This window comes from Eupeodes corollae, chromosome 2 (assembly GCF_945859685.1).
Source record: "Eupeodes corollae chromosome 2, idEupCoro1.1, whole genome shotgun sequence".
Lineage (NCBI taxonomy): Eukaryota > Metazoa > Arthropoda > Insecta > Diptera > Syrphidae > Eupeodes > Eupeodes corollae.
The window spans coordinates 109,392,535-109,417,491 of record NC_079148.1 but is presented as its reverse complement, the minus strand read 5'-3'; the positions used below and the strand labels follow the sequence as shown (position 1 = coordinate 109,417,491).

The window sequence follows — 24,957 nt, the reverse complement described above, 5'->3', positions numbered from 1 at the left end:
TTTATTTTTTAACAGCTCTCCAACTCGTTCAACAAGGTATCTAAAAATCCACCTATCCAAGAAACCCTTTCCAACACTTTATTGAACGCAGCCATTAAAAATTCCTCTCACTGGAAAAAAATTCCTGACGACAAAATTTTACCGACAAAAATCTGTCATTGGGATGTGTGAAATTGGAACACAAATCAATGAAACGATTCCTTCCATTGTTGGGCATAAAAACTGTTCAGGAAATTGAATTTCCGCCCGGAAAATAGTAAAACACATTTTTAGCGAAAAATAAATGCGCTATTTAACGTTTTTTTTAAAAAAAAAAAAAACAATTCTTTGTGTGATTTCCGATCGATCAGTCTATAATTTTTATTTCTAATCAAAAGGAAACACTGTAAAATATCGATTTACACATGCTTCCGGATCGATTTCAATGATAGCTATAACTGGCAACTAAAACCAGCAAAAAGATCTAGATCTGAAGTAGTTACATTTAAGTGTATAAAATAGTGCACTATTTATAAACTGTTTTTCAATTACAATTGAACATTTTGGCTGTAAATGTAAAATCGTGTTTTGACGGCTTTTGAAAAAAAAATTGATCGAAATACTTAAAGCAAGAAAAAACGCAGAAAGTAAGTTACAACTCGAGTTTCATAAAACTAGTGGTTAGTAAAGCTCTGATCAAAGTACAGAACTTGATCGTTGATGCCATTATATTTAAACACTATGTGCAAACCTTAAATTAACAAGTTCTGCACATCCGTGTTTAAAAACAAAAAAATCGTTCTTAAACCCTTTGTAGTAAAGGAATTTGTCGATGACAAAAATGTTCCAGTAAAAGTCAATAATCGGTTAGTCCACTAAACTATCATTGGATTTTTTGAAAGAACGGCGTTGTTTTTTGTTATCGACGCAACATAACTGAGAGAAAGCCACTTTTGGTTTTCAAAATAAACCTGTGATGATCCTGTACTACATAAAAGGTGGGTTTCGATCAAATGGTTTCTGCTTATTCCTGCACATGTCAAACACGGCACAGGGTCGATGGTTGTATTTTACAACGCACTATAAATAGAAGCACTAGCGGCTGTCATCATTTTTCGACATTTCAACCCATCAAGTAAAAACAAACATTTTATAAAAAATTGAACTGGCCGAGTAACTAATGGAGTGATAACAAAATGACAGTACTTTTGATGCTCTTTTACTTTTGGGGAGAGTTCAACCGGTCTTGGGAGAAGTCGTTGTGAGACTTCATTGTGAAAGGGGTATATATCCCATTTGTTAAAGAGCAAAAGATCAAAAGATTATGAATTTTTGAATTTTCCAACTGCAACAGACAATCATGCACTGCCATCTATATATCGACTACGGTGTAAATTCAACTCTTAGTGATAATCTAGTACAATATTAAAAATCAAAAACACTCTATATACTAGAGTGTTTTTGTTAAAAATCCACCTGCTACGTTCTTTGGCTTTTTGACACTTCTGCCGTTATAAAAATCTGACGTTTGACATTTATCTTTTTATTTTGTAAAAAAATGGTGCGACGAGGACGACCAAGTGATACATTACTTTGATTTGAAGTAAATTTTCTTTCAAAAAAGAAACCATCGATATCAAATTAATCAAAACATCACAATTGATTATTGTTTTAAACAATTCGGACTGCTAACCAACATCGGTTGCTTTTCACAAAATAAAACATCAGGTCTGTGAAGTATGTCGGCGTTTACAGAGTCTGCATTGTTGAAAAAACTCCAAGAACTAAACTCCAGTCAACAGAGCATTCAAACATTATCCTTATGGTTGATCCATCACCGGAAACACCATCAAGCAATCATCAAAACCTGGTACAAGGAGCTGCAGAATGGTAAGTCAACCACATTATTCATGTGGAGTGTAGATACTTATAGATACTTTATGCATAAATCGATAACGAATGATTAAATTGCAGTTCCAGAATCGAAAAAACTGACTTTCATGTATTTGGCCAATGATGTTATTCAGAATAGCAAAAAGAAAGGTCCCGAATATGGTCGAGAATTTGGGATAGTGTTGCAAAAAGTGTTCGCCTATATCGGTGATAATTGTAGGAATGAAAAACTGCTCGGAAGTTTGGGCAGAATCCTGAACATCTGGGAAGAACGTGGCGTCTATGATTTTAAATTAATCGCTGATTTTAGAGCCAAGTTAAATAGAACTGCCGAACAGATTGAGCCACCACCCAAAGAGAAGGAAAAAGACCACAAAGAAAAGAAACTCAAAAGGACCAGGTCAACTTCGAGTTCGGATAAAAAAGAAAAAGTATCCAAACCCGAGGATGGCAACGGAGTGACAGAGATCGATTTAAGCCCGCATTTACCACTTGGCGAGCCTCCAGAGCCCGAGGAACTGATTAAGGCTTTGATGGAAATCGAGAATTCAGCGTCAAGTGATGCAATTGTGCGGGAGAGGATTGCCAATTTACCCCCAGAAATATCAGAAATCACGTGTCTGGCCAAGCTAGAAGACAAAGATGCAGCGAAGGCATTGGCTACACAGGTGAGTTGAAGTAAATTCAAGAAAGCTTAATCAAATTTTTAATATTTCATGAAATCGATTAAACAGGTCAACGAAGCTGTTCAATTGCTTAACGAATACAACACAAGACTTGCCTCCGAAATGGAAGAACGAACAAAATTGGCAACGATGTTGAGAGATTTTCAAGCCGAGCAAAAAGAGCTATTGGCGCAAGCTGAAGAAAGACATGAGGTGAGTACGAAAGTGACGTTTGTTGTTACATTTCTAGTTCAAGATACATAAGTCGGTTTGAAAGGATGTTGGTGCTTTGTTGCAGTTGAACAGAAGAAAATCAATTGCATTTAAACAGTGAAAAAGTAAAAACGTTTTTTCACCTTTGTTAACATTTCGGACCAAATTATTAAACCACCTTTCGTTTAAAAAAAGAAACTAAACCAACAGAGTCTACTATAGTCAAGTTTCCTTAAATTCAGAAACAAAACCCATAACTTTTGTGACCACGTGCCTGATCCTCACGGTATGATTGCTTGTAGAGTTGTAGAGCAAACTGTAGATACCGCGTTAGCCCTTTCGGCTGCCCGCTGCTGGTGCACTATAATTATTTTGTAGTGCCATGCATCGGCCGACCGACACACATTACGAGTATCTTAACAAAACTTTAAACATTTCGGAGGTGGAAGGTCTCAAAAAAGGAAAAAATCCCGATATATAGTCTTAGCGTGATGTTAAGGTGCGTATCCATTTGAGATTACTTCTGTCCATTTAAAGCAAATTTTAGAAATTTTGCTCTCTCGAGCTCTCTGCTAGAATATTGATAGTTTCCTTGCTAAGGGTAATCTTATAATCGTGTCCATTTGATAGATTTCTTCTGCTACGATATTAACAGTTGGCCATGCATTTTTACAAGCGAAGTGTTGCCGCTGCTTAAATTATCGGCACTGTTCTTAAAAAATGTTGGGTCAAACCGTGGGTAGATCGTCGTAACCAATTCAGTGCAGGGTCTGCTCTTTTAATAGAGCTTCAAATTGAAGATCCTCAACAGTTTCGAAATGTTTGCCGTTTGTCAGTGAAAGCGTTGGACCCATAATTTTTAAAAAAGATACCTAATACTACCTAGGTTACTGGTAACACTTAGATTTTTAGCATCCGGTAAACATATGAATCGCAAATCATTTCCGATGGAAAAACTAAAAGTTTCATACGGAAGCCTTCAGTACTTTTTTCGGATTCCAGTATCTTTTTATTTTGTCATCAGAACACGAGAACTGTTTCGCAAATTTGTTTTTTTTTACTTCTATCGTGAAATGATTATCCGTAGTTCTCCACAGAAATTCAACTGACTCATATTTTGCCATGTTTACTCACGACAGCTTCTCGCAAAATACGAACTGTGCAGCTTAGGTTAGGTTAGGTTAACGTGGCTGCGGATTAAAAATCCACACACTTAGGCCAATAGAAAGGCCCATTGTGATACCACATGAATCTAGAGAATTACTTCTTACTAGTCGAACCATTTTGAGCTTTTTATAAAGCGAAGAAGATATTTGATATCCTTTTTAGCTAGTTCACTGGGATTATCAAAAGAGTAGTCCCCCAGATGAAGTTTGCGTCTGAGTGAAAGAGCAGGGCCAGTGCATAGGAGATGAGAGATTGTTTCCTCTTCTTCCATACAGCTCCTACAGAAGTCATTTGAGGCTACGCCAAGTCGTATTGCGTGTTTGCCTATAAGACAGTGTCCCGTAAGGACACCTATTAGGGATCTAATATGAAGTCTGCTTTGAGATAACAAGTCTTTAGAGCGCTTTAGGTCCAGTGAAGGCCATATGAGTTTTGTGGCTGCGCTTGTTGGTAAGTTGTGCCACCTAGAATTTGCTATCGCAAAAGCTGTTTCTTTTAGCATAAGTTTACATGTAGCTATCGGTATACCTATCTTCTCCCTTTCAGGTGAAATAGGTATGACGGTTCCATTTTTAGCGAGTTCATCGGCTCTACTGTGCAGGTGTTCCGCGAGCTTATCTCGGATAGTGGTAAACACATGTGTCCACTTGCACTCTCCGCGAGCTACTCTCCAGACTATGTCCACTTGCGAGATCGCTCTCGAGAGCAGCTTAGATCAAATCGCACCGCGTTTACTCTCATATAGACACCCTGTAGTTCCTGAGATAAGAGCGTTCAAACAAACATACGCTCCAGCTTTATGATATTAGTATAATATATTGTTTCTCAATTGTTTATATTTAACTACAATAGTTTTATCATTAACGCGCAATTTCTTCACAGAATCCTAACTCATTTCTTTATACAAGTACCAGTTTTTAATACTCAAGTTGAGAGCAATTGATTTCTTCATAGAACTATTAAGCTATAGTTCTATCAAATCGGTAATGAGTACTGTACTCGATATTATCAGGTACCGCGAAATTGATAGTCTAGGGCGTAAATCAATTTTGGGTCCACTCTTGTTTTCATTGTACATTAACGCACTTCCTAGTATTGTAAAGTACTGTAAAATCTGTATGTACGCCGACGATGTGCAGTTGTACCTAAGTTGCAGAGTCGGTCTCATTGAACATCATGTAGCTTGTATAAACGAAGATTTGGAGAGTATTTCACGTTGGTCTCACTCTCATGGCCTCCTATTAAACCCTTTGAAATCAAACTGTCTCGTTATTTCACGGAAACCATTAGACTTATCCTACTTTCCATTGGTATTCCTTAACAATACTCCAATTATATACTCTGAGACAGCTAGAAATCTGGGTATTGTTTTTAATCGCTGCTTGACGTGGGATAATCATATAAATTCAGTCATAGGAAAAACGTATGGTGCTTTACGTTCCCTTAAAGCCTCTCAATCTTTTACCCCTATCAAAACTCGAACTATGCTGGTGAAAACATTAATAGTGCCAATTCTTATTTATGGGTCTGAAATATATAGTTCGTGCAGTTTTGAAAGCAAGCGTAAATTAAATGTAGCTTTCAACAGCGCAGTTCGTTATATCTATGGTTTACGAAGATATGAGCATGTTTCAGCGTTTTCAGTTAAACTTTTCAACATTACATTTAACAGTTTCCTGGAGCTTCGTACTCTACTTTTGTTTTCTGACATTTTACTAACGCATGAACCCCGCTATTTGTTTGAAAGAATACGAACACCTACTTCGAGTAGATCCGGACAACTCATTCATCCGCGGTACTCATCCTTAACATCAGAGCGCCAATTTCTTATAAATAGTACTCGTCTTTGGAATAGTCTTCCACGCGATATTAGGAGTATTGAAGATCCGCGAAGGATGAAATAGAAATTAGAAATCATCTATCGTCTTGAAATGTTTGAGTATTAATTATGATTAGAATTAAAGTAATTAGTTTTCTTCTTATTTTTCTTTGTTTTTCTTTGTTATAGAATAAATTGAAACTACTTGAATTATCTTTCATACTACTTATAAAAATACTTATTTGTAATAATAGCTTTTCACTAGGTTATAAGATATTGTATCTTACTGTGTTAAGCAAACGATAATAAATTGTTAATTGTTTATTTTATTATTTTTAATTCTATTTATTACAAGATGTTCTCTGTGTTATTAAGATGGCGGCAATTTCTTCACAAGATTTAATACATATAAAAGAAGTAATTGATGTGATTTTTATCTTTTCAATTTTGTCTTCATTTGGTAATGAACGAAATAAAACATCATCAGAAATGAAAGTTTGTTTTTTGAACATTTTCCAAGTCAATCGTCTTGCAAGTTGAAATTTAAAAAAAAGAGGCTTGGATAACTTCCCATCCCGTCTGTCGATTTGTCTTGCTTACAAGTTTGCAGGTTTTCGTGTTTAGTTAAAAAAGTTGTCAGTTGAATTATTCTTAAAATTAAAAAAATTACCAACAATATTTTGCATATAATGAAATAGTTTGATTTAAAAATCTATTTTGTTCACGAAATTTTCAGTCGAAAAACAATTTTTATCAATTTAGTAGCATGGTAATCTTTCATTTAGGGGCTTGAAGCGTCGATAAATGTCAACATTTTTAATTCGACAAATCGGAACGATTACATTAGGTAGTTAAAACACGTTACAACCAGTGTGTTGCCACATGAATCATTTTTGAAATGCACATGAGTATAAAGAAAATATGAGTTAGAAACTTTTTGCAAAAGGCCAGTGCTTTTCGTCGGTCGATTCCTTTTCTTCTTGTTTTTAAATGAGTAAGTAAGTAAGTAAGTAAGTAATTCATTTATTAACAGTTTTTAAAATAAATACATAAACATTTTTTTTTGAATTTAAAAGCTTTGGCTTTGCCGTCAGCTCGACTAGCAACTTAAATTTTTATAACATTGGTAAACTTTGTTTTAAATTTCAGTTTTAATTATATATTGATTTTTACATACATATATACATCTACTAGTTTAATCATATTCACTCATAATCAATTTTCTAAATCTGCAAATTTCCTTCAGATAGTTGACAAGATTTTTCCAATCTGGTCCATTCAATATTAGAATTGTCGCTTGTAGAGTGAGAGAGAATTTTTTAAAATATGAGAATCTCTTGTATCTGAAAATTGGACATACACTTATAAAATGGAAGCAGTCTTCTTTGGATTTATGATTACAGAGTGTACAGAACTGGTTGAAACTCCCATTGTATGGTCTACCGTTGAGACATAAGACTTCGCATCTAGCTTTGAAAATCTAAGACTTTAATAATATAATCCGCTTGTAGTTTCAATGTGCTTGTAAATAATTTTGGTAAGCCAGTTTCCAAGTAGATCGCATAGTTCGGAGTGTTGATTGGTAGGTTGAAAATTTTTTTGATGAAACTCCTCTGAAATTTCCTCATACTCTTCCATTCCCCAAACTTGTGCTGCATAACATAAAGTGGACTTCACAACTGAATTAAAAATTTGGTATTTGGTAGACAAATATACAAGGTTGTTTGAGAAGATCTTTCTCCATGTTAAGTTTATTAGACTTTGTGATGTTTTGGCTTCAATGTCAAGGTGCTTACTAAAATTCAGTCGTGGGTTGAGGTTCACTCCAAGATATCTATATTCGTTTGTCACCTCCAAACTTCTTTCGTTGTACTTCCAATTACTTTCAACTTCAGTCCGATTGGATCTCGAAAAGATCATTATTTTTGATTTTTCTGTATTGATTTCTAATCCCCATTTATCGAAGTATGCAAACAGTCGGTTTATCATCAATTGAAGATTATCTTTCGATTCCGATAGTATGACCATGTCGTCAGCATAAAGTAAAGCATTTATCCGGATTGCGGCCATTCTAATTCCTCCAGGTAAGTCGTTAACTATGTCAATAATGAATAGTGTAAATAAAAGTGCACTAAGCGGACATCCTTGTTTGACACCAGAATCAGTACTAAACCATTCAGAAAAATGAGCTCCATCCCAGACGTTAGCTTCTGTGTTTGTATACATATTCTTGATGACATGTACAAATCTGGCTGAAACACCCATCTGCGAAAGTTTGTATATTAAAGCATTGCGATTTACCAAATCAAACGCTGCTTTAAAGTCAACAAACATCGAGTAAACCTTTTTATTTCTTGCCTCAAATGCTTTCACTATCGATGACAGAGTAAAGATTTGGTCAACAGTGGAGTAATTTTTCCTAAATCCAGCCTGAAAGTCTGATAATATTACTTCTCTTTTACCCACTTTTCCAAACGATCGACAAGAACTCCGCAAAATACCTTAGCTATAATATTCAATAAAGATAAACCTCTATAGTTTGAGACGTCATTTAAGGAACCTTTTGTTTTTTAAATGACTTCAGTTGTAGTCAATGGTTTGAAGCGAGACGTCTTTCTTATGTAGGTCGTCATAACTTTGGGTTTTTTAAGGTTTAATATCTTAGCGCATGTATTTTATATTTCATGAGAAGTTTTTTCAACATTTGTTACCAAGTCTTTGGATGTTTCTCAGATTGCTCAATCTCTCTCCAAATCAATTCATCCCACATATATTGGTCCAGCTGGGGAAAAATGTCTTTGAGTACGAAAAGAGTGGCGGAGCAATTGGGTCTCCTTTTCTCTCTTTTCCATTTTTACTTTTGCAATATTGTTATAATACAAATTCATCAAAGTTGGATTAATGTTTTAATTTCCCAATGATTTCATATATTTTTGTGCTCTACAGTGTCAAAGGCCTTGCTGAAATCAATAAATAAGAGGTATAGTGGTCTGTTGTATTCTATAATCATATTTTTCTATGGTTTGATTCATGATCTTGAGGTTGTCTGTAGTTGAAAAACCTTCTCGAAATCCACTTTGGTTTCTCGGCTGTTTGTCATTTTGTGTGTCCTTAACTACTTTTTTGGGTAGCAATATAATGATTTTTTCTCGAATTTACAAATGTCTGCTTTTATGTCGTGACTTCCTTAACTTTTCGTTTTCCAAGCTGTTAAATAATGGACTTAATATCTGCTTCTATGAATATTATCGCGTCGGCAATACCCTCTATTTTCATAATTTACATAATCTTCTATTATTATCATTATTATTTACTAAAATATACATATGCATGAAGGAAACAACTTTCATTTTGCACATCCGGGTATTTATAATGACGTTTTAGACACAGATATAACCAACGAAGAAGTAGAGGCAGCAATGAAAAAATGAAGGATGGAAAAGCGGCAGGCTCCAATGGGATACCAGCTTAATTTTTTATATTATTAGTAAGTAAGCTTGCTGCAGTTTACAATGAGGTGTTGGAAACAGGTATGATTCCTCAAGAATTTAGGGAATCAATCATTTTTCCGATCCACAAAAAAGGAAGCTGGTCTCAGATGTCGAACTATCGAAGAATATCCTTTTTAAATTCGTATTATAAAATATTTACAGCTGTTCTGCAAACACAGCTCAATAAATGGATTGAAGAAAATAAGCTGGCTTTAGATCCGGTTACTCAACAATCAATCATATCTTTGTTCTGAAAAGCATTGCGGATTCATTTATAAGAAGAAGGAAAAAGTTATACGCGTTTTTCGTGGCAAGCTCTTTTCTATAAGGTCCTTGGTATGGAAAAATCGTTACAATTTGAAAGAGTCATGTAAAGCCTGTATATGGATACTAATGCAGCAGTTTTAAATGGTACAGAAAGGTCGGATTGGTTTAGAAATGAATCAGGCGTTAGACAAGGTTGCACGATGAGTCTAAGCTTATTCGATCTATTTATCGAAGACTTAGTTGATTACTTACCTGATGGTATCGAACACGCTGGAGAATTATTTAAAGCACTCTTATTTGCGAATGATATTGTGGTTCTTGCATCATCTCCAGAATCACTACAGCTTATGATAAACCGGATTTTTGAGTACTGTTAAATATGGAACCTAATAATAAACATGGAAAAGTCCAAGATCATGATTTTCAAGAACGAAGGAGGTAGAAACTACCTTAATGAAAAATGGAACTACAATGGTGAAAATATAGAGATTGTCAAAGAGTTCAAATACCTTGGAGTGATTTTGACAAAAAAATTTGAATATGGAAACCAATCTGAAAGAAAAGCTTACAAGTGCAAAAGCCCCTATTAGCGCATCTTGAAGTTGGGGTCTCTTAAGCAGAAATATCGCACACAGCAGTAAGTACACATTTTTGTTTAAGGCAGTAGCAGAATAAATCTTATTCTATGCAGCTCAAGTGTGAGTAGCGAAGCAATATGAAGATGTGGAAACATTGTTACGCTTCTACGTTAAAACGATCTTTCGGCTGCCACCAACTACGCCGAAATATAGTTATGTTGGAAACGGGACTGCAGCCACTCTTTGTACGAACACTTCGAATAAAGATTGATTATGTTCTCAAAATCATGAATATGGATAATTACTGGTTACCGAATATAGTGTCACTTCAAACTATTTGAGAGAGGTCGGGATGAGTGACATAGACCTTAACATAGATAACTTTGATTTCAATCAATGTACAACTTAATTGCAAAAGTGGGTGATATGTTATGGGAAAAATGCCTTAATGAAGCAACTGGGTCTCTGCACAGAGCAATTAACAGTGAACTCAATCACAATTTGGAGATGAAGAACTATTTCCGGGATATATACAGCTTTGATGAGATTTCGACGATAGTAAAGCTGTGTGGTGAACTCGTACCTCTTAATTTTATCCACATAGGGAGGATTTAACGATATTATGCTCCTTATGTAATCTACAAGTGAGAGAAGATATATTTCACTTCATGGGTAAATGTCCTATTCTTAAAGACATCAGGAGAATTGTTCTTGGAACGGGTTTTTTGAACTAGAATGAAATTCTATCATTGTTGAACGAAGTCGACGTTAAAAAACTGTATATGTACTGCAAACTGGTTCTAAATTATAGGTGTAGAATTGTAAATGAGAGTTTCTGAAGATAATATTTAATTTAAATAGTAAACTATTAAAACAAAACTTTTGAAATCATGTACCTAATTCATTTATTTGTAAATTATATTTCATAAGTTTTCAATTTATGTTTTGTAAACAAGGCAGACGGCAGAATGCCATGCTTTTTTTAATTTTTGTATACAATGTAAATTATTTAAGACGAGGAATACAAATCTATCTAATCTAATCAACATATGCATGTAAATATACAAAACAAACTTAAACGTTAATAGCTACCAGGGCGTCTAGCTTGACGGCCTTCTTTTTATTACAAAAAACCTGTAATCATGAACAGAAATAACTTAATTGATGATATTACGAAAGATTAAATCTACGAAAAATAATCCATGCTCAATAAAAATCGAAAGTGTGCCAACATTAAAACGGCATTTCCAAGAAATTTTTGATATAGCTAAGCTTGTGTCTCGTATAGCTGCATTAGTTGCTTCTACAATTGCCCACCTAGTACCTACTCGAGGAAGCTTTTTCTCTGAATAAAACAATGAATCCTTTTTTTCTTTTCTTGTTATCAAGGTATTGATGATTTAAAGTGGTATTAAAATGTCTACCTATAAAATTTTTGGTTTATTTGAACCGTTATGAAGGTCTGAACTTAAACTTTTAAATGAAACTGGACTGTAATATCCAAGTCATACCAGAATTAGTACGATAACGGTTGCTCAGATGTCGCTTCCTTTCTTCCTCTTCATGATAGTACTATTCCTATTCATATACAAAGGGCACAAAATATGTCTCAGATCAAGGTTGAAGAAGCCAAACAATAGCCGCTCTGATACCTGTAGAAATTTGTAATATGTTTTAGCTTCGGTATAATACATGGTTATCCAATATGGGTTAATATTTTTTTAGCAAAAACCAAGCATTGTAAATAGAAAGTTATGCAACTAACGTCGGGTGCCATATTTAAAAAGAATCGAAATAGCTAACATCATTAATTTAAAATTTTTAATTGTATGGAATATTTCCTAAACACTTAATTTATTTGTATCATTTCAGGAGTACACTCAAAAACTGGTAAAATTGAAAGCTGTCCAAAAAGAACTGCAAGATCATCTCTCTAATCTACCTGACTTGACTCAGCTTCCCGATGTAACTGGCGGCCTAGCTCCACTTCCATCAGCTGGAGATCTCTTTAACATTCACTGAACAATATGTATTTTCTCCAAACCAGAAAAAAACCTTACGTAATTTTAAAACAAAACAAACATAAAAACAAATACATAATTACAATACAAATAAACACATAGGTTATACTACAAACAATTCGTCAAGTTTTTGTTCTCACCGTTAGGTTAACTTTTTCCTTATTTTTTTTTTAAGTTTGACACATTTTGTTAAGATTCACATGATAACAACTTTTTTGCTTCCACAATTTACCAAAAATTTGTACTAATATTTTTTCGCTAGCAAAAATTAAATATATATGTATATGTACGTTTTAATATTGTTGCAAATCGAAAACACGAAACAAAAACATAACATTTTATCGAAAATGTTTTGAAATTCGATCAAAATTAAAATCGTGTGTCGATAACACGAGTGGATAGAGGAAATTGTCAATAAATATGAAAACTATTATATAAATGTGAATGCTGAGCTTTTTTATTAATTTCTTTCAATGCATTGTAAAGTTTGCAGGACCACACCATTTTTCAGTGAAATCTAGGACATCTGGAATGCCCCCGGTGGGTGCCATTTTCAATGCAACACTAAATTTACTCCAAATATCACGATTGGATTGACGATTTGAAGTTTTGAATGTTACCGGCTGACGTCCTCGGACAGGATAAGCACTTAGGACACACGGTAAATCGCTGACTCCTAAACTGGATTCATACATTCCACGATCGTCAACTGGCAGTACCTAGGAGAGGAGTTATGTCTATGCTACTTCATCTTGTATTGGAAGGATATTTTTTCTCACCTGATCAACTTGTTGATCCATACTAACTGCGAGCACCCATTCACGAACTTCTTCGTGGAGGTGGAGATCGGTTTTTAAATGAATTTCCTCGGGTAAAGGCACAGAGCTGGGGAAATCTGTGACTGATAGATCGGAGTGATCCACCAGATTGCCGGAACCCTCTTCAATTGCATCGCACACATCCAAGTAGTGATTCAAAATGACAAAAGCCTCGGATTCACGTCCAGCCGCACGAAGATCCATCCCAGCTTCAAAGAATCCCTTGTCGACTGGTATCACATCTGTGTAACGAAGCAAAGCTACTGAAATTCTTACAGCGATTGGCTGAAGTGAAGGTAGTTGTCGGCAGGCGGCTCGAGTTGCATAATAATGGGCTATTAGAAGCAACTGTTCTACAGTATCCAGCATTTTTGAAGCGGCAAACTCCGACGCTCGAAGTGCCTGACGAAAGAAGTTTTCTAAATTCATGATTGGAGAAATACAAAAGGACTTTGTGTACCTGCCAAAGTTTGAACAGATAGTTCCTTAAATCTTTCCACAATTCGTTGGCGCTTTCCTCTCTTAGTGCAAAACAATCCAGAGCAATTCGATTGTAGATGTTAAAATTAGCTTCGAGTGGTGGTGTTCCATGGGTAAGGTACAACCCAAGCGCTGCAGAGGCATCTCCTTCACGAATCAACTGAGCAGCATAGAGAGCCAGATACTTGTGCAGAACCGGACTGCTGATATTCTTGGCCTTGTCCAAGCATCGAACCCATTGCCCTTGGTCGGCCAACATGTCCAAAGCACTCATTATATCTAAAAAGAAAACAAATTTAAGATTTTTCTTAAGCCCTTAGACGATCACCTTCTTACCAATATCAGCCAATTGTTCGACGTTTCCTTCGTTCTGCAGCCTTGACTTCTGCTGTTGTTCGACATAGAGAACCAACTCCGGGTCGATTTCCTTCGCTAGACGCCTCGCCTTGGCCCACTGCTCGGATTTGATGAAAACATCAACCGCTTCCTTAGGCAGATCCGATGACAAATATATCTGCGCAGCTAGTCCTATCTGTCGAATTTCAAGCAATCTCGGCCCTAATTGATGGGCAATATAAGTTGCGTCCTTGCCCTCTAAGAATTGATTACATATCTCCGCAGCTCGTACCATAGCCCTTTCAACGGTTGGTTCATCGGCGTTGGAGCTGTTTATTTGCATCAAACACTCAGCGGCTTTACGAAAATCTTCACGTTTTGCAAACTCGGCTGCCTTTTGAAGGTATGCTCTGGAATCATCCCCGGTATGGGCACTTCTTCGTTGATCTTGGGTCTGCAAACGTTTGAGATCGTTCAAGGACGATGGATGGTGTTCTTCGGCTATGCGCAAAGCTTCGTCGAACATTCCGTTGTCTTTGTAGTATTCAATGATTATGTCCGGGCGCTGAGCTCTCAAAAGTAATGCTTCGTACTCCGCAAAGTTTCGAGTTTCCAATGCTGCCGCAGCTTGATTGACCAAAACTTCATTTACAGCCTCCGGTAGGTGAGTCTCAGCAACACTCACAGCTGCTTTCCAATCACCGGCATGGGTATACATCAGGATTGCTTCTTTTGGTTTGTTGGCCTTGATAAACTCAACTTCGGCTTCTTCAAACTTTCCTTCGTCCTCGAGGGACATGGCGATTTTTAAATGAACCTCGTCGGTGGGTTTGCCTGATATTCGACAAAGGTCCATGGCAAACTCAAACTGTCCTGAATCACAAGCAAATCCTAGGGCAGTATCAAGCAAGCCAAGCTTGGTCAATAACCGGACAGCACCTTCTACTGGCAGTGACTTAGCCCACATGTAGGCCACCTGATTGCTAGCTCCGTCTGTTCCCTTTTGTTTGGCCACACGGTAACCATCTTCCCAGCGATTGGCAGTGCAATACATGTGGACAGCTGACTTCCAGTCACCAGCAGCGATGAAGTGAATTTCTGCGTTCTTGAACTTCCCTTTGGTCTCGAGTTGACGAGCCAAATGAAGGTGTGTACTATCGACCAGTTCCTTGTGAAATTTCTCCACTAAACGAATCATTGAATCGTACAGCTCATGTCGCTTGTACATGGCAATAGCTAAGTCGGGCTCGTTCACGGCAAGAAGAACCTTTTCCGCGTCTCGGTATTTTCCTAAGGAACAAAGTGGTTTATAAATTCATATGTCCAATTGCTTCACACCAACATCCTTACCTTGTTCTTCTAAGTTCCCAGCTAGACTTACAAAAAGATCTCGCATCTCCTCTGAATTGAGGTACTTTTCCCCAATGGAATACGCCTTCTCCCATTTCCCGTGCTTGTTTAAAAGTTCAATGGCTTCTTTGAAGAGATTTGCACGAACCAAAAGATCTTCAGCACCATCCAGGTCTCCGGCAAAGGCCAAATGTTTCGAGAGGTCTAGAGCGTACTTTTGAATCTCTTCTGGTTCGTCTAAGACTTTGGCGATTTGAACGGCTTTTCGCCATTGCTTTGCGCCCACAGCTGCGTCAAGAGCTTTCCGTGTGGCTCCCGCCTCGATGTAGTGATTTATTGAAGCATCTAATTGCTTTTTCGATACCAACCAATCACCCCATTCTTCCTCGAGACTAGTCACTTCCCCAGGAGCCACTTGCCTGGCCAACTCCAGAGCCCTTGCGTATGCACTGCCCTTACGGAATAAGGTCAAAGCAGCTTCGGGATTTGAAAGCTTGTAAGCAATGTCACCAGCCATTTCGTATAGTTCTGAAAAAATAGAGGACCTTAATTTATGCACCACGAATTTTAAGTTATTATTTACCGCAATTGACCAGTCCTTCGGTGACTTTTCGCATCATGCTTTCGTTTTCTAAGAGATTTGAAGTCTTCAAAGCAAGTCTGGCTGCTCGTGCAGGTTTGTTGGCCTTCAGATAAAGGGTCATAGCTTTTTCGACTTCACCTTGCTCTTCAAGCACCTGTCCGGCTTTCTCTTCCTGACCCGAAGAAAGAAGGAAACTCATTTGGTCTTCCTTGAGCTGTGGCAACAAAGGATATCCCCTCCGTTCAGCCAAGTTGATAGCTTCATCCCACATCCGAAGCATTTTATACATTTGCAGAGCTGATTCAATTTCACCCTGCTCCAAGTAGATTCGCTCTGCCGTTCTAAGGTCCGAATTAAGGAGGGCTAACTTTGCCCTCACCTCAGGACACATAATTCCCGGACCCATTGTCTCCTCGTATTTATCCGCAGCTGCAATCATTTCTTGCAGATAGAATGCTTTGGAAACGTTTCCGAGAGCAGCGTAACATCGTTGAGCAACTCGCAAATTACCGTCTTCTAGAGAAATAATAGCTAAGTTATGCCACATAGCCTTCGCAGCGGGCTTATCTCCTAAGGTCTCTAGAAACTGAACGGCTCGTCCGAAATCACTGTCATTGACTGCCGTCCCAAATTCAACCAGACCCTCGTCCAAGAGATATGTGTGCTCCGTTGGACCCTCTTGGGTTCGAACTATTGTTCGACCCTAACATGGAAATAATGGATGGACACATTTGTTAAAATTAAAGAAAAAATGGATGCAATTTTTTAGATGACTTACACTTTCTCGAATAACTTCCAGGACATCTCCACGAATTGGCATCATGGTTACGTGTTCCGGCAGATCTATGTTATACCAAATGGCCAAATTATTGTTACTCTGAGCTATGACGACATCACTTTGGGGCACCCACTGAACGAAGGATATGTTTCCGAGCAGGGTTTGCTTCTTTCCAGCATAAATATCGGCTAACATGAGCCTGCCAAACATAGAATTGATTTGAGAAAAAGAGTCTCACCAACTAATATTTTACCTCAATTTCTTATCTCGAAAGAGAAGCTTGTGTGCCGTCTCACTTAGTTCGATCCAATCGATCTTCGAATCATGATTAACTTGGCTTATAACTGTTTGGGAAATAAGGTCCACAACACAAATTGTTTTAGCATCAAGAAGAAATGCCAATTTTTTGTTATCTCTGAGGGGAAAACATAATTCTGAAAAATTCTTGCATAAATACAGAAAACTAAACAAAACCCTACCTAGAGTTGCCTCTTTCGTTTAATCGCACAGAAATAACGTGAGGATTTACAAATTCGGTCCTAACGGATCCAAGAATTTGATTTTCTCCATACTCGACCAAAGATAACTCACCAACGTTGAAAATCAAACAAACAGTTGGATTCTCAAAATAGAACCGTTCGTGTCGTCCAGTTATTGACCAAGGTACCTCACTCACTAGATTTCGAGTTAGATCACTCAAAATCAGAGAATCTTCAGTTCTTGCCACCAAAAAGTTATCCTTTCCCATGATTCTTACATCGTCTATTTCGAGGCCGAGAGTGGATTCAATGGTCATTTGTTCACTTGGTTCTTGAATGGATTTCACCAAAAGTTGACTGGGAGCAACGAAGATAAGTTCGAATTTATCCTGCCATACAGTTCTTTTTAGGACTGATTCAAATATTATTACAGCTCCTGTTACTGAGCTTATGGCTAACCTATGTATTTATTTAATAATAAAGAGTAAAAGAATTTAAACAAGACATTTTTCCGGAGCTTTATTTACCTGGCTCCATCTTTGCGCCACAAAATCGAAGTCACAGTATAAAAGTAGTCAATTTCCTTATTGGCGGTTTCACTCCAAGCCTGCAGGCGTGGACTCCATGTAAAAATACGTATCCTATCGAAACTTCCAAAAGCCACAGCTTGTCCATTGGGGCTGCAGGTGGCTACTGTGAATTCTCGTTCACCTTCAGTTCGGGAATAATCAAATGTTCGAACTTGTCGACCCTAAATCAACAAAACCATAATAGAAAAAACTCAAAACGATTTTCGAATTTCAAAAAAAGTATTTTACTTGGGAGTCATAGAAAACAATTCGTTGATCACATCCTCCGGCACAGAATCCACCTTGAGGCCAACCCAAAGCAAAAGGCGGAACCGAATGTTGAACTAGTCTTCCTGAAGATTCGACATTGCCTTCGGTTAGGAAAAATCGAATAATTGTACCATCATTATGGCCCGAAAGGAAACCCGTTCCTTTGGTGTTTGGTGCAAATGAAATAGTCATACTTTCAGCACTATAAAGGCTTTGTGACTTGTTTGTTTTGCAGTGCAGTGCACGTACTTTTCCATCTTCAAGACCTGAAAATATAAAAGTAATTGTCAAACAATTAGTATTAATGTTTATGATTTTGAAATGAACGCTTCTTTTTGTTCAAATAACTGGGTGCCCATTTTGTTAATTTTCAGAACATTGTCCAGAAAAATTCATCTATGTAACAACTTTTTTTTAACAAAACACCAAAATCTACAAAAGTAAAGAAAAAGGTTTTCGACTCAAGTGCTAGGAAAACAAAAAAAGATTTTGACTTCAAATTTTGAAAGTTTTTATTTCACACAAAATTTTTGTATTAACATTTTTTAAAGTTTTAAACAAATCGATAGACGGGATGAGAAGTTTTAAGTGCCAAGCCTCTTTTTGTTCAAAAGTTAATAATGTTTTCCAATAGGATTTCTAAGAACAGAAATATCCAGCTCAAGGCTGAGCTAAAATCGATTTTTCGTCGCCCCAGAATTGTTTTGTCGCAAACGCCAACTTGGTCGTTTTTAAACTAATGATGCAGATACTCTCGTAGGTTCTCGAATGTGCTCTTTTCATAGTCATCATCAGAATTTTCCTACCGCTTACCATTGCTGAGACACTTAGTGTCAACTCTGTCGACAATATTTTGAATATTCGACAAAATGTCCATAATTTTTTCCAATATTTGTTGCTAAGCTTTATTTTTACGTACGTGTATGCAACATTTGTTGTCTTAATACTTTGTCAATAAGTGGAAGAAGAATTTACTATTTCTTTGATCATCTGGACGAATATAATTGCCCTTCAAACAGCAAAAAATGTTAAGAAAGTAACTTGTCCAGACAGTATTAAAGAGGTCCACGATCATATTTTAAGATTAACAACCATTGATTCCCATTGTTTTAGAGCTTCTTTTAGCAGAAATACTTTGATTTGAATCTGAACATTCATCAAATGTATAAAATGTATTCGGAAATTTCGGAAAACCCTGTAAAGGAACATATTTACAGAAGGGAATTCAATTACAAGTTCAACATTTTGTATAATTCAAACATTTTTGGAACCTGGTCATTCACTAATTCAAGAAGTAGGCCAAAGATTTTATGGCATTCACCTCTAGGCCGGTGGGCTGAATTTTTCTTTTGTGCCATTTTGTAATATTGTAAGCATTTAGTTTTTACACTACATTTTAAAACAAGCGGTTCGTAGTTTGACTTTTTAAAAGCTGACATTTTTAAAAGGGGCACTAAATATGCATTTCCAACCCCAAACAAATTATTTTTAGTACAACCTCAAGGGCAAATATCAAAAAATCATTGCTGAAAGGAAAAATCGTAGACCTTAGAAGTCTTTACCCTTGTATGCCGAAAATTGATCAAGATTATTTTGATTGCGTGATACTTTGTCAAACGTGTATGGACTAAAAACAAACGCTGAATTTGGTGGTGTATACGACAAACTGATATTAGCTTAAAATTGTTGTAACTTTAAATCTTTAATTATTTGGAGCTTTTTAAAATAATATTAATTACAGAACATTCTATACTTTATCAAATAAAAAAAAATTAAAAAAGTCCAGCGTTTAATTTTTTTAATGATGTCCTAAACATTCAAATGCGTTTTTCTCAGAACAACAAATTTGGTCTTTACGACAAAACCATTCTGGGACGACGTTTTGCTAAAAACTTTGTTTTCCTTATGGTTGGATAAATTGATGGGGAAATAGTAATTCTCACGAATATGATATTTTGAATTCATAAAATCGAATTTCGAGTTCTTATGGACCAAAAAATAGAAGTTTTTGAAATGTTTTTTTTTTTAGTCGTGTGGATGATTTCAATCTGGCAATAAATACTTGTTTTCAAGATGGTCTTTTGGAAGGTTGTCAGTTTATTTATTTCCAAATCGTGCAAATGTATTTTCAAAGTCAATTTATTGAACTTTTTGTAAACGCATTATCCCGATACGTGGACCTACAAGATCTTACGATATAACACCTTGGGACTATATTTTGTGAAGCTATGTCCCTTATCTTCGCAGTTAAGCCCTAGACGATTAATGCTTTAGAAGAGAATATTCCAACGCGTTACTGCTGACACACGGCGGCAAATATTTGTCCAAAACTGGGCTTCTCATTTTTAGAACATGATGGCAAAACCTTTTTTCAATTTAAAGCTAAATTCTCGGCCTTAACATTAAATTTTATTTTATTTCTTCTTGAAAACCTCTCGTCTTAAAAAATTATCATTTTCATATGTGTTTGTAGACTCCGTAATATGGTGCAGTACTTTTATTTGTAAGTCCCCTTTATAAAGTCGCTTATCTGTATCCTTTTGTAGAATCTTTCTAAAAGTGTTTTGATAAACCCTTTAATCTTTTTGTTGTAGGAAGATAACCTACCTGCCTTAAGGCAGGACTCCTAATCTCTGTTTGATTATTTTTAGAAGAGCAGTTTAAAGTTCGATATCACACAAATTGTTCTTCATAGTTAATAGAAAGCCTAGCGGTGCAAAAAATGGTAGATGGTTGTCCTTTTCGCTGTTTTAAAAGTATAGGTCTGGAATTTGACATGTGTCAAATTGAGATGTTAAACCAATATTTTTTTGAAAGTTGAAAGTCTGACATTTACGAAAATGGACCGATTAACTATGGCACAACGCATACAATTGTGATTCTGCCACAGCCGAATATCTTGCTTTAAGAGATTATATTTAACATAATTTTCCAACCACGCAAGCAATTGGCAAAATTGTGAAGAAATTTAGAGACTTTATTGGTTACAGATATTGTAAGGCCTGTGCATCATCGTTTCACACGTACCACTGAAAATATAGCTGCTGTAAGTGAAAGTGTTGCCCAAAACCCGAATGTGTCGATTCCTTGTCGCTCTCAGGAATAAGGACTGTCTTACACAACTTTATGACGTATTTTGCATTTAGATCTACACTTACATCCATAGAAAGTCCAGCTCAAGCAAAAACTGAAGCCAAGTTCAAGTTCAAATACAACATATCCACAAGGTCTGATCACAAAGGATAAGCTACAATGGGCTCTCAACAGCTTTAAACCATTTAAAGCTGCAGGACCAGATGGAATAATACCAGTCGAATTACAAAAGGCTTCTGATATAATTGAACCAACCCTTGAGGCAATTTTTACCAGCTGTCTTTACCTGGTCCATGTTCCCTCGGCATGGAGAGAAGTTAAAGTTGTTTTTATACCTAAAGCAGGTAAATGCTCTCAAGTCAATCCTAAATATCTACGACCTATAAGTCTATCATCATTCCTTCTTAAGACCCTGGAAAGATTGATTGATATCCATTTAAGGGTACGTATCGATACAAGACTTCTGTCTTCGTCTCAACATGCCTACTGTAAAGGTAAATCGGTGGAAACAGCGTTACACACTTTAGTACGCACCATCGAATATTCCCTCCATCATAAAGAGTTCACTATGGTTGCTTTCCTTGACATCGAAGGTGCCTTTAACAACGTGGACACATCTGCAATCACATCTGCACTGATATCTCTAAATGTAGAGAGTTCGCTTCAGGAGTTAATTCATTTAATGCTTACTAGCAAAATAATTAACTCAAAACTGGGCAACTCTTCAAGCAGACGATTCGTTAGTAGAGCGACACCGCAAGGTGGTGTTCTATCCCCTCTCCTCTGGAACCTAGTGGTGAATGAAATTCTAACTAGTCTGGATGCGGAGGGTTTCAGAGTGATAGCCTATGCGGACGACGTTGCTATAGCAGTTTCAGGAAAGCATCTTAATATCCTAAAAGAACTCTTACAAAATGCCTTAGACAGACTAATACTTTGGGCTGATCGGTGTGGACTGGGTGTTAACCCACACAAAACCGATCTGTCTTATTTTCGAGGAGATACAAAATTCCATTTGTCAACCCTACTTATATTAAAGGAATCCAATTAAAATTCTTAGACGAGGCTAAATGCCTAGGTCTTAACTTAGACAAAAAACTAAATTGGAAACGCAACGTACAGGAAAGAGTCAAAAAAGCTACTGTAGCTCTCTTTTCTTGCAAAAAAGCTATTGGTAATAAATGGGGTTTACAGCCCAGAATCACGCATTGGCTATACACATCGGTAATCAGACCGATTTAAATAATAAAATAAAGTTCAACGTTCAGCCTGCCTATGTATAAGCGGATCGCTTCGCACGACCCCGCCTGCAGCACTGGACATCTGCTCTACCTTACACCTCTTGACATATTTAGCAAAAAAAATAGCTGCAAGCTCTGCTATTCGTCTCAATGCTTCGTCGCAGTGGACTAACAACAGCATTGGCCACTCCGTAATTCTAAGGTACTTAGAATCAATTCCAAAGCACACAGACTACACCATCCCCCAACTACAATTCGACAGAAACTTCCAGATTTCTATACCTACCAGATCTTTTTGGGAGGATAGGACATTGTTAGAGGATGAGTCAATCCATTTTTACACAGATGGCTCAAAAACCAAAGAAGAGGTTGGTGAAGGTGTGTACCTACTCTGAACGACTGAAATTAAGACTTTCATTCCGCCTTTCCAATCATTTAAGCGCGTTCCAGGCGGAACTTTTGGCGATGAAGGTAGTCTTGTCTTGGCTCAAAGAAAACGTGATATCAACATCTGATATCCGTATTTTCTCTGACAGCCAGGCCGCTATCAAATCTCTGGACTCTGTATATACAAACTCTATAACAGTCCATAACTGTTGATCATCTCTATGGAGATGGCGCAACAGTTTAATATTCACCTTTGCTGGGTGCCGGGCCATAGAGACATTCCAGGTAACTGTAAGGCAGATGAACTCGCCAGGAACGGTACAGTACAGTTTTTAATGCAAGACGCTGCGAGGAGGGCAGGCACCAGGTGGAACAACATCTCCACGTGTCAAGCCACAAAAAACATCTGGCCAACAATGGATATAAAACGTTCAAGGTGCTTGCTCTCTCTAAGCAGATCGCATATAAGGTGTCATAACCGGACACTGTCTAATAGGAAAGCACGCCACCAGACTAGGCGTATTCTCAAATGACTTTTGCAGAAGCTGTATGGACGAGGAAGAGGAAGAGGAAGAAACGGTTCTTCATCTTCTCTGCACATGCCTTGCTCTAGCTCGAAAACGCAAGAATTACCTAGGAGAATTCTACTTTAACGATCTAAACGATCTAAATCATATCAGTATAATCAGCCTCTCACGTTTCGTAAGGGACTCTAACTGGTTCCATTGAGCTTAGGAGGAAGCCTCAAGATTCATGTGGTATCACAATGGGCCATTAAACTGGCCTTAGTGTGTCCGTTTCCATCTTGGACAGCCACTATAACCTAACCTAACCCAACAACTGAAGCCAGCTGACCACTAACAACGTTGTAGACACATCGAATGGGTGCTTGAACAACAAGCAGCGAACGGCGATTTTTCGAACAAAATTTTCTTCAGCGACGAAGTACATTCCTGACTCGATGGGATTGTTAATAAACAAAATTGACGTATTTAGAGTTCCGAGAATGCTCTAGTAATTGAAAAGAGGGCATTTCATCCACAAAACGTCACTGTTTGGTCCGGAGGTGTGATCGGACCTAACTTCTTCAAAAACTACAAAGGAACGACTGTAACCGTTAATTTGATAACCGACTTTCGCATGCTATTGAAGAATACGACTTGGAGAGTATGTGGTTTCAATGTTGCTTTATTGCCCGTCGTGGCGATATCAACTGGCCCCGCAGATATATGTACCCTTAACTCTTGAGCACTTGTATTAACTTAACCACCTTATTGATTACAGAATAAGAAAAGAAAAACTTTGTTTTGCTTTGAGAGAACTGCAATAAAAAAAATATGTAGTTTTTCTTTGAAGTAAATTTAATTCTTAGTTGACTTAAGTGTACGTTAGTTGTTTTTCCTTTATTAAATGTGACAGTTTATAATATTGACCTTGACTATTAGTGAGTTGAGTTAAAGCCGAAAATTTCAGTGGTTATTCCTGTAACGACAAGATGTGCTTTTTTAACTTACTAAATATTGTATGATTGAAAAATGTTCTAGATTGTCAACAACTTTGTGCCCAGTGTATTTAGAATAAGTCTACATTTCAAAGTAGCGAAGTTGAATCAAAATACTCAACTTTCTAAACATTGCTAAAAAGTATCAAACAATAAATTTCTCTTTTTCATAACATATAATTACGCAAATTGTGACTAGTTCGAATCTAGTGTTAAATTTTGTTACATATCCTTTAGAAAACTCGTACATAGTTTGATTTATTGAATAAACGATTTATTTTATTGACTTAAAAAAATCTAAAATGTTTTTTCTAAGTTTAATGAGACATTTTTCTAAAATGTCGATCTTTTAAATTAAGTTTATGTACTTGTTTAAGTTTTTTTAGAACTACTTGCCTGCTATAATTGCTCCTGTCGACAGCCATATCAGCGCCGTCACTGCCGCCGATTGAGGGAATTTATTACAAATCACTTTCTTATCATTCCACAATTCACCAAGTTTATAAACAAACACAATATTATCACTTTGTCCCACAGCCAATTTAGTTGAATCAGGACTAAATGCTAATCCTCTAATAACATAAGACGTCTTTCCATTCGCGGGATTACTCGGTTTAGACGAGAATTTATCTCTTCTGTCGCCGGATTCATCAAATATAAGGACATGTCTGTCGGCTGTAGCTACTGCTAATTTTTGATGATTCGGCGACCAACTAAGACCGGCTACACGGTTCAAGTATTCCTGAGACAAATAAAATTCAAAATATTAGATAGTTATACATTAAAGATGAAGACTTGTTTATTTTTTCAGATATTTACCTGACCTTCGATGAGAGTTTTCAAAAATTTTAACTGCATCTTTATGAACTTTTCACTATTTCGAAAATATTTTGTAAATAAAATTGAAATATGATTGTTTGGGTTTCATTGAATGTCAAGGGTTGCCATAGTTTCACGCAATATTTTCGACAGGTGGGAA

The 24,957-nt window shown here is 36.7% G+C and overlaps 2 protein-coding genes across 2 annotated transcripts; one reads left to right on the top strand and one right to left on the bottom strand.

Moving 5' to 3' along the window:
• The first annotated feature begins 1,514 nt into the window (after positions 1 to 1,514).
• On the top strand, positions 1,515 to 12,538 carry LOC129944608 (regulation of nuclear pre-mRNA domain-containing protein 1B). The gene is made up of 4 exons (XM_056054152.1): positions 1,515 to 1,869; positions 1,954 to 2,540; positions 2,607 to 2,750; positions 11,945 to 12,538. Exons 1-4 carry the CDS (start codon positions 1,719 to 1,721, stop codon positions 12,092 to 12,094), a joined length of 1,032 nt encoding a protein of 343 aa, XP_055910127.1. The 5' UTR covers positions 1,515 to 1,718; the 3' UTR covers positions 12,095 to 12,538.
• Positions 12,524 to 24,957, bottom strand: LOC129944607 (intraflagellar transport protein 172 homolog). Its single transcript, XM_056054150.1, has 13 exons — positions 24,798 to 24,957; positions 24,375 to 24,720; positions 17,736 to 18,022; positions 17,445 to 17,668; positions 16,918 to 17,376; positions 16,692 to 16,853; positions 16,439 to 16,637; positions 15,661 to 16,363; positions 15,078 to 15,605; positions 13,728 to 15,017; positions 13,372 to 13,670; positions 12,873 to 13,313; positions 12,524 to 12,812 (listed from the first exon to the last, which is right to left on the bottom strand). Exons 1-13 carry the CDS (start codon positions 24,834 to 24,836, stop codon positions 12,564 to 12,566), a joined length of 5,226 nt encoding a protein of 1,741 aa, XP_055910125.1. The 5' UTR covers positions 24,837 to 24,957; the 3' UTR covers positions 12,524 to 12,563.

What these genes read in the sequence shown, in the direction of transcription:
- LOC129944608 (XM_056054152.1), top strand. Translation starts at nt 1,719, where the DNA reads ATGTCGGCGTTTACAGAGTCTGCATTGTTGAAAAAACTCCAAGAACTA. An exon ending in GTACAAGGAGCTGCAGAATG is followed by an intron (nt 1,870 to 1,953) that starts GTAAGTCAACCA and finishes ATTAAATTGCAG; the next exon opens with TTCCAGAATCGAAAAAACTG. An exon ending in AAGCTGAAGAAAGACATGAG is followed by an intron (nt 2,751 to 11,944) that starts GTGAGTACGAAA and finishes GTATCATTTCAG; the next exon opens with GAGTACACTCAAAAACTGGT.
- LOC129944607 (XM_056054150.1), bottom strand. Translation starts at nt 24,836, where the DNA reads ATGCAGTTAAAATTTTTGAAAACTCTCATCGAAGGTCAG. An exon ending in GACAGGAGCAATTATAGCAG is followed by an intron (nt 18,023 to 24,374) that starts GCAAGTAGTTCT and finishes TTATATTTTCAG; the next exon opens with GTCTTGAAGATGGAAAAGTA. An exon ending in CGAACAATTGGCTGATATTG is followed by an intron (nt 13,671 to 13,727) that starts GTAAGAAGGTGA and finishes TTTTCTTTTTAG; the next exon opens with ATATAATGAGTGCTTTGGAC.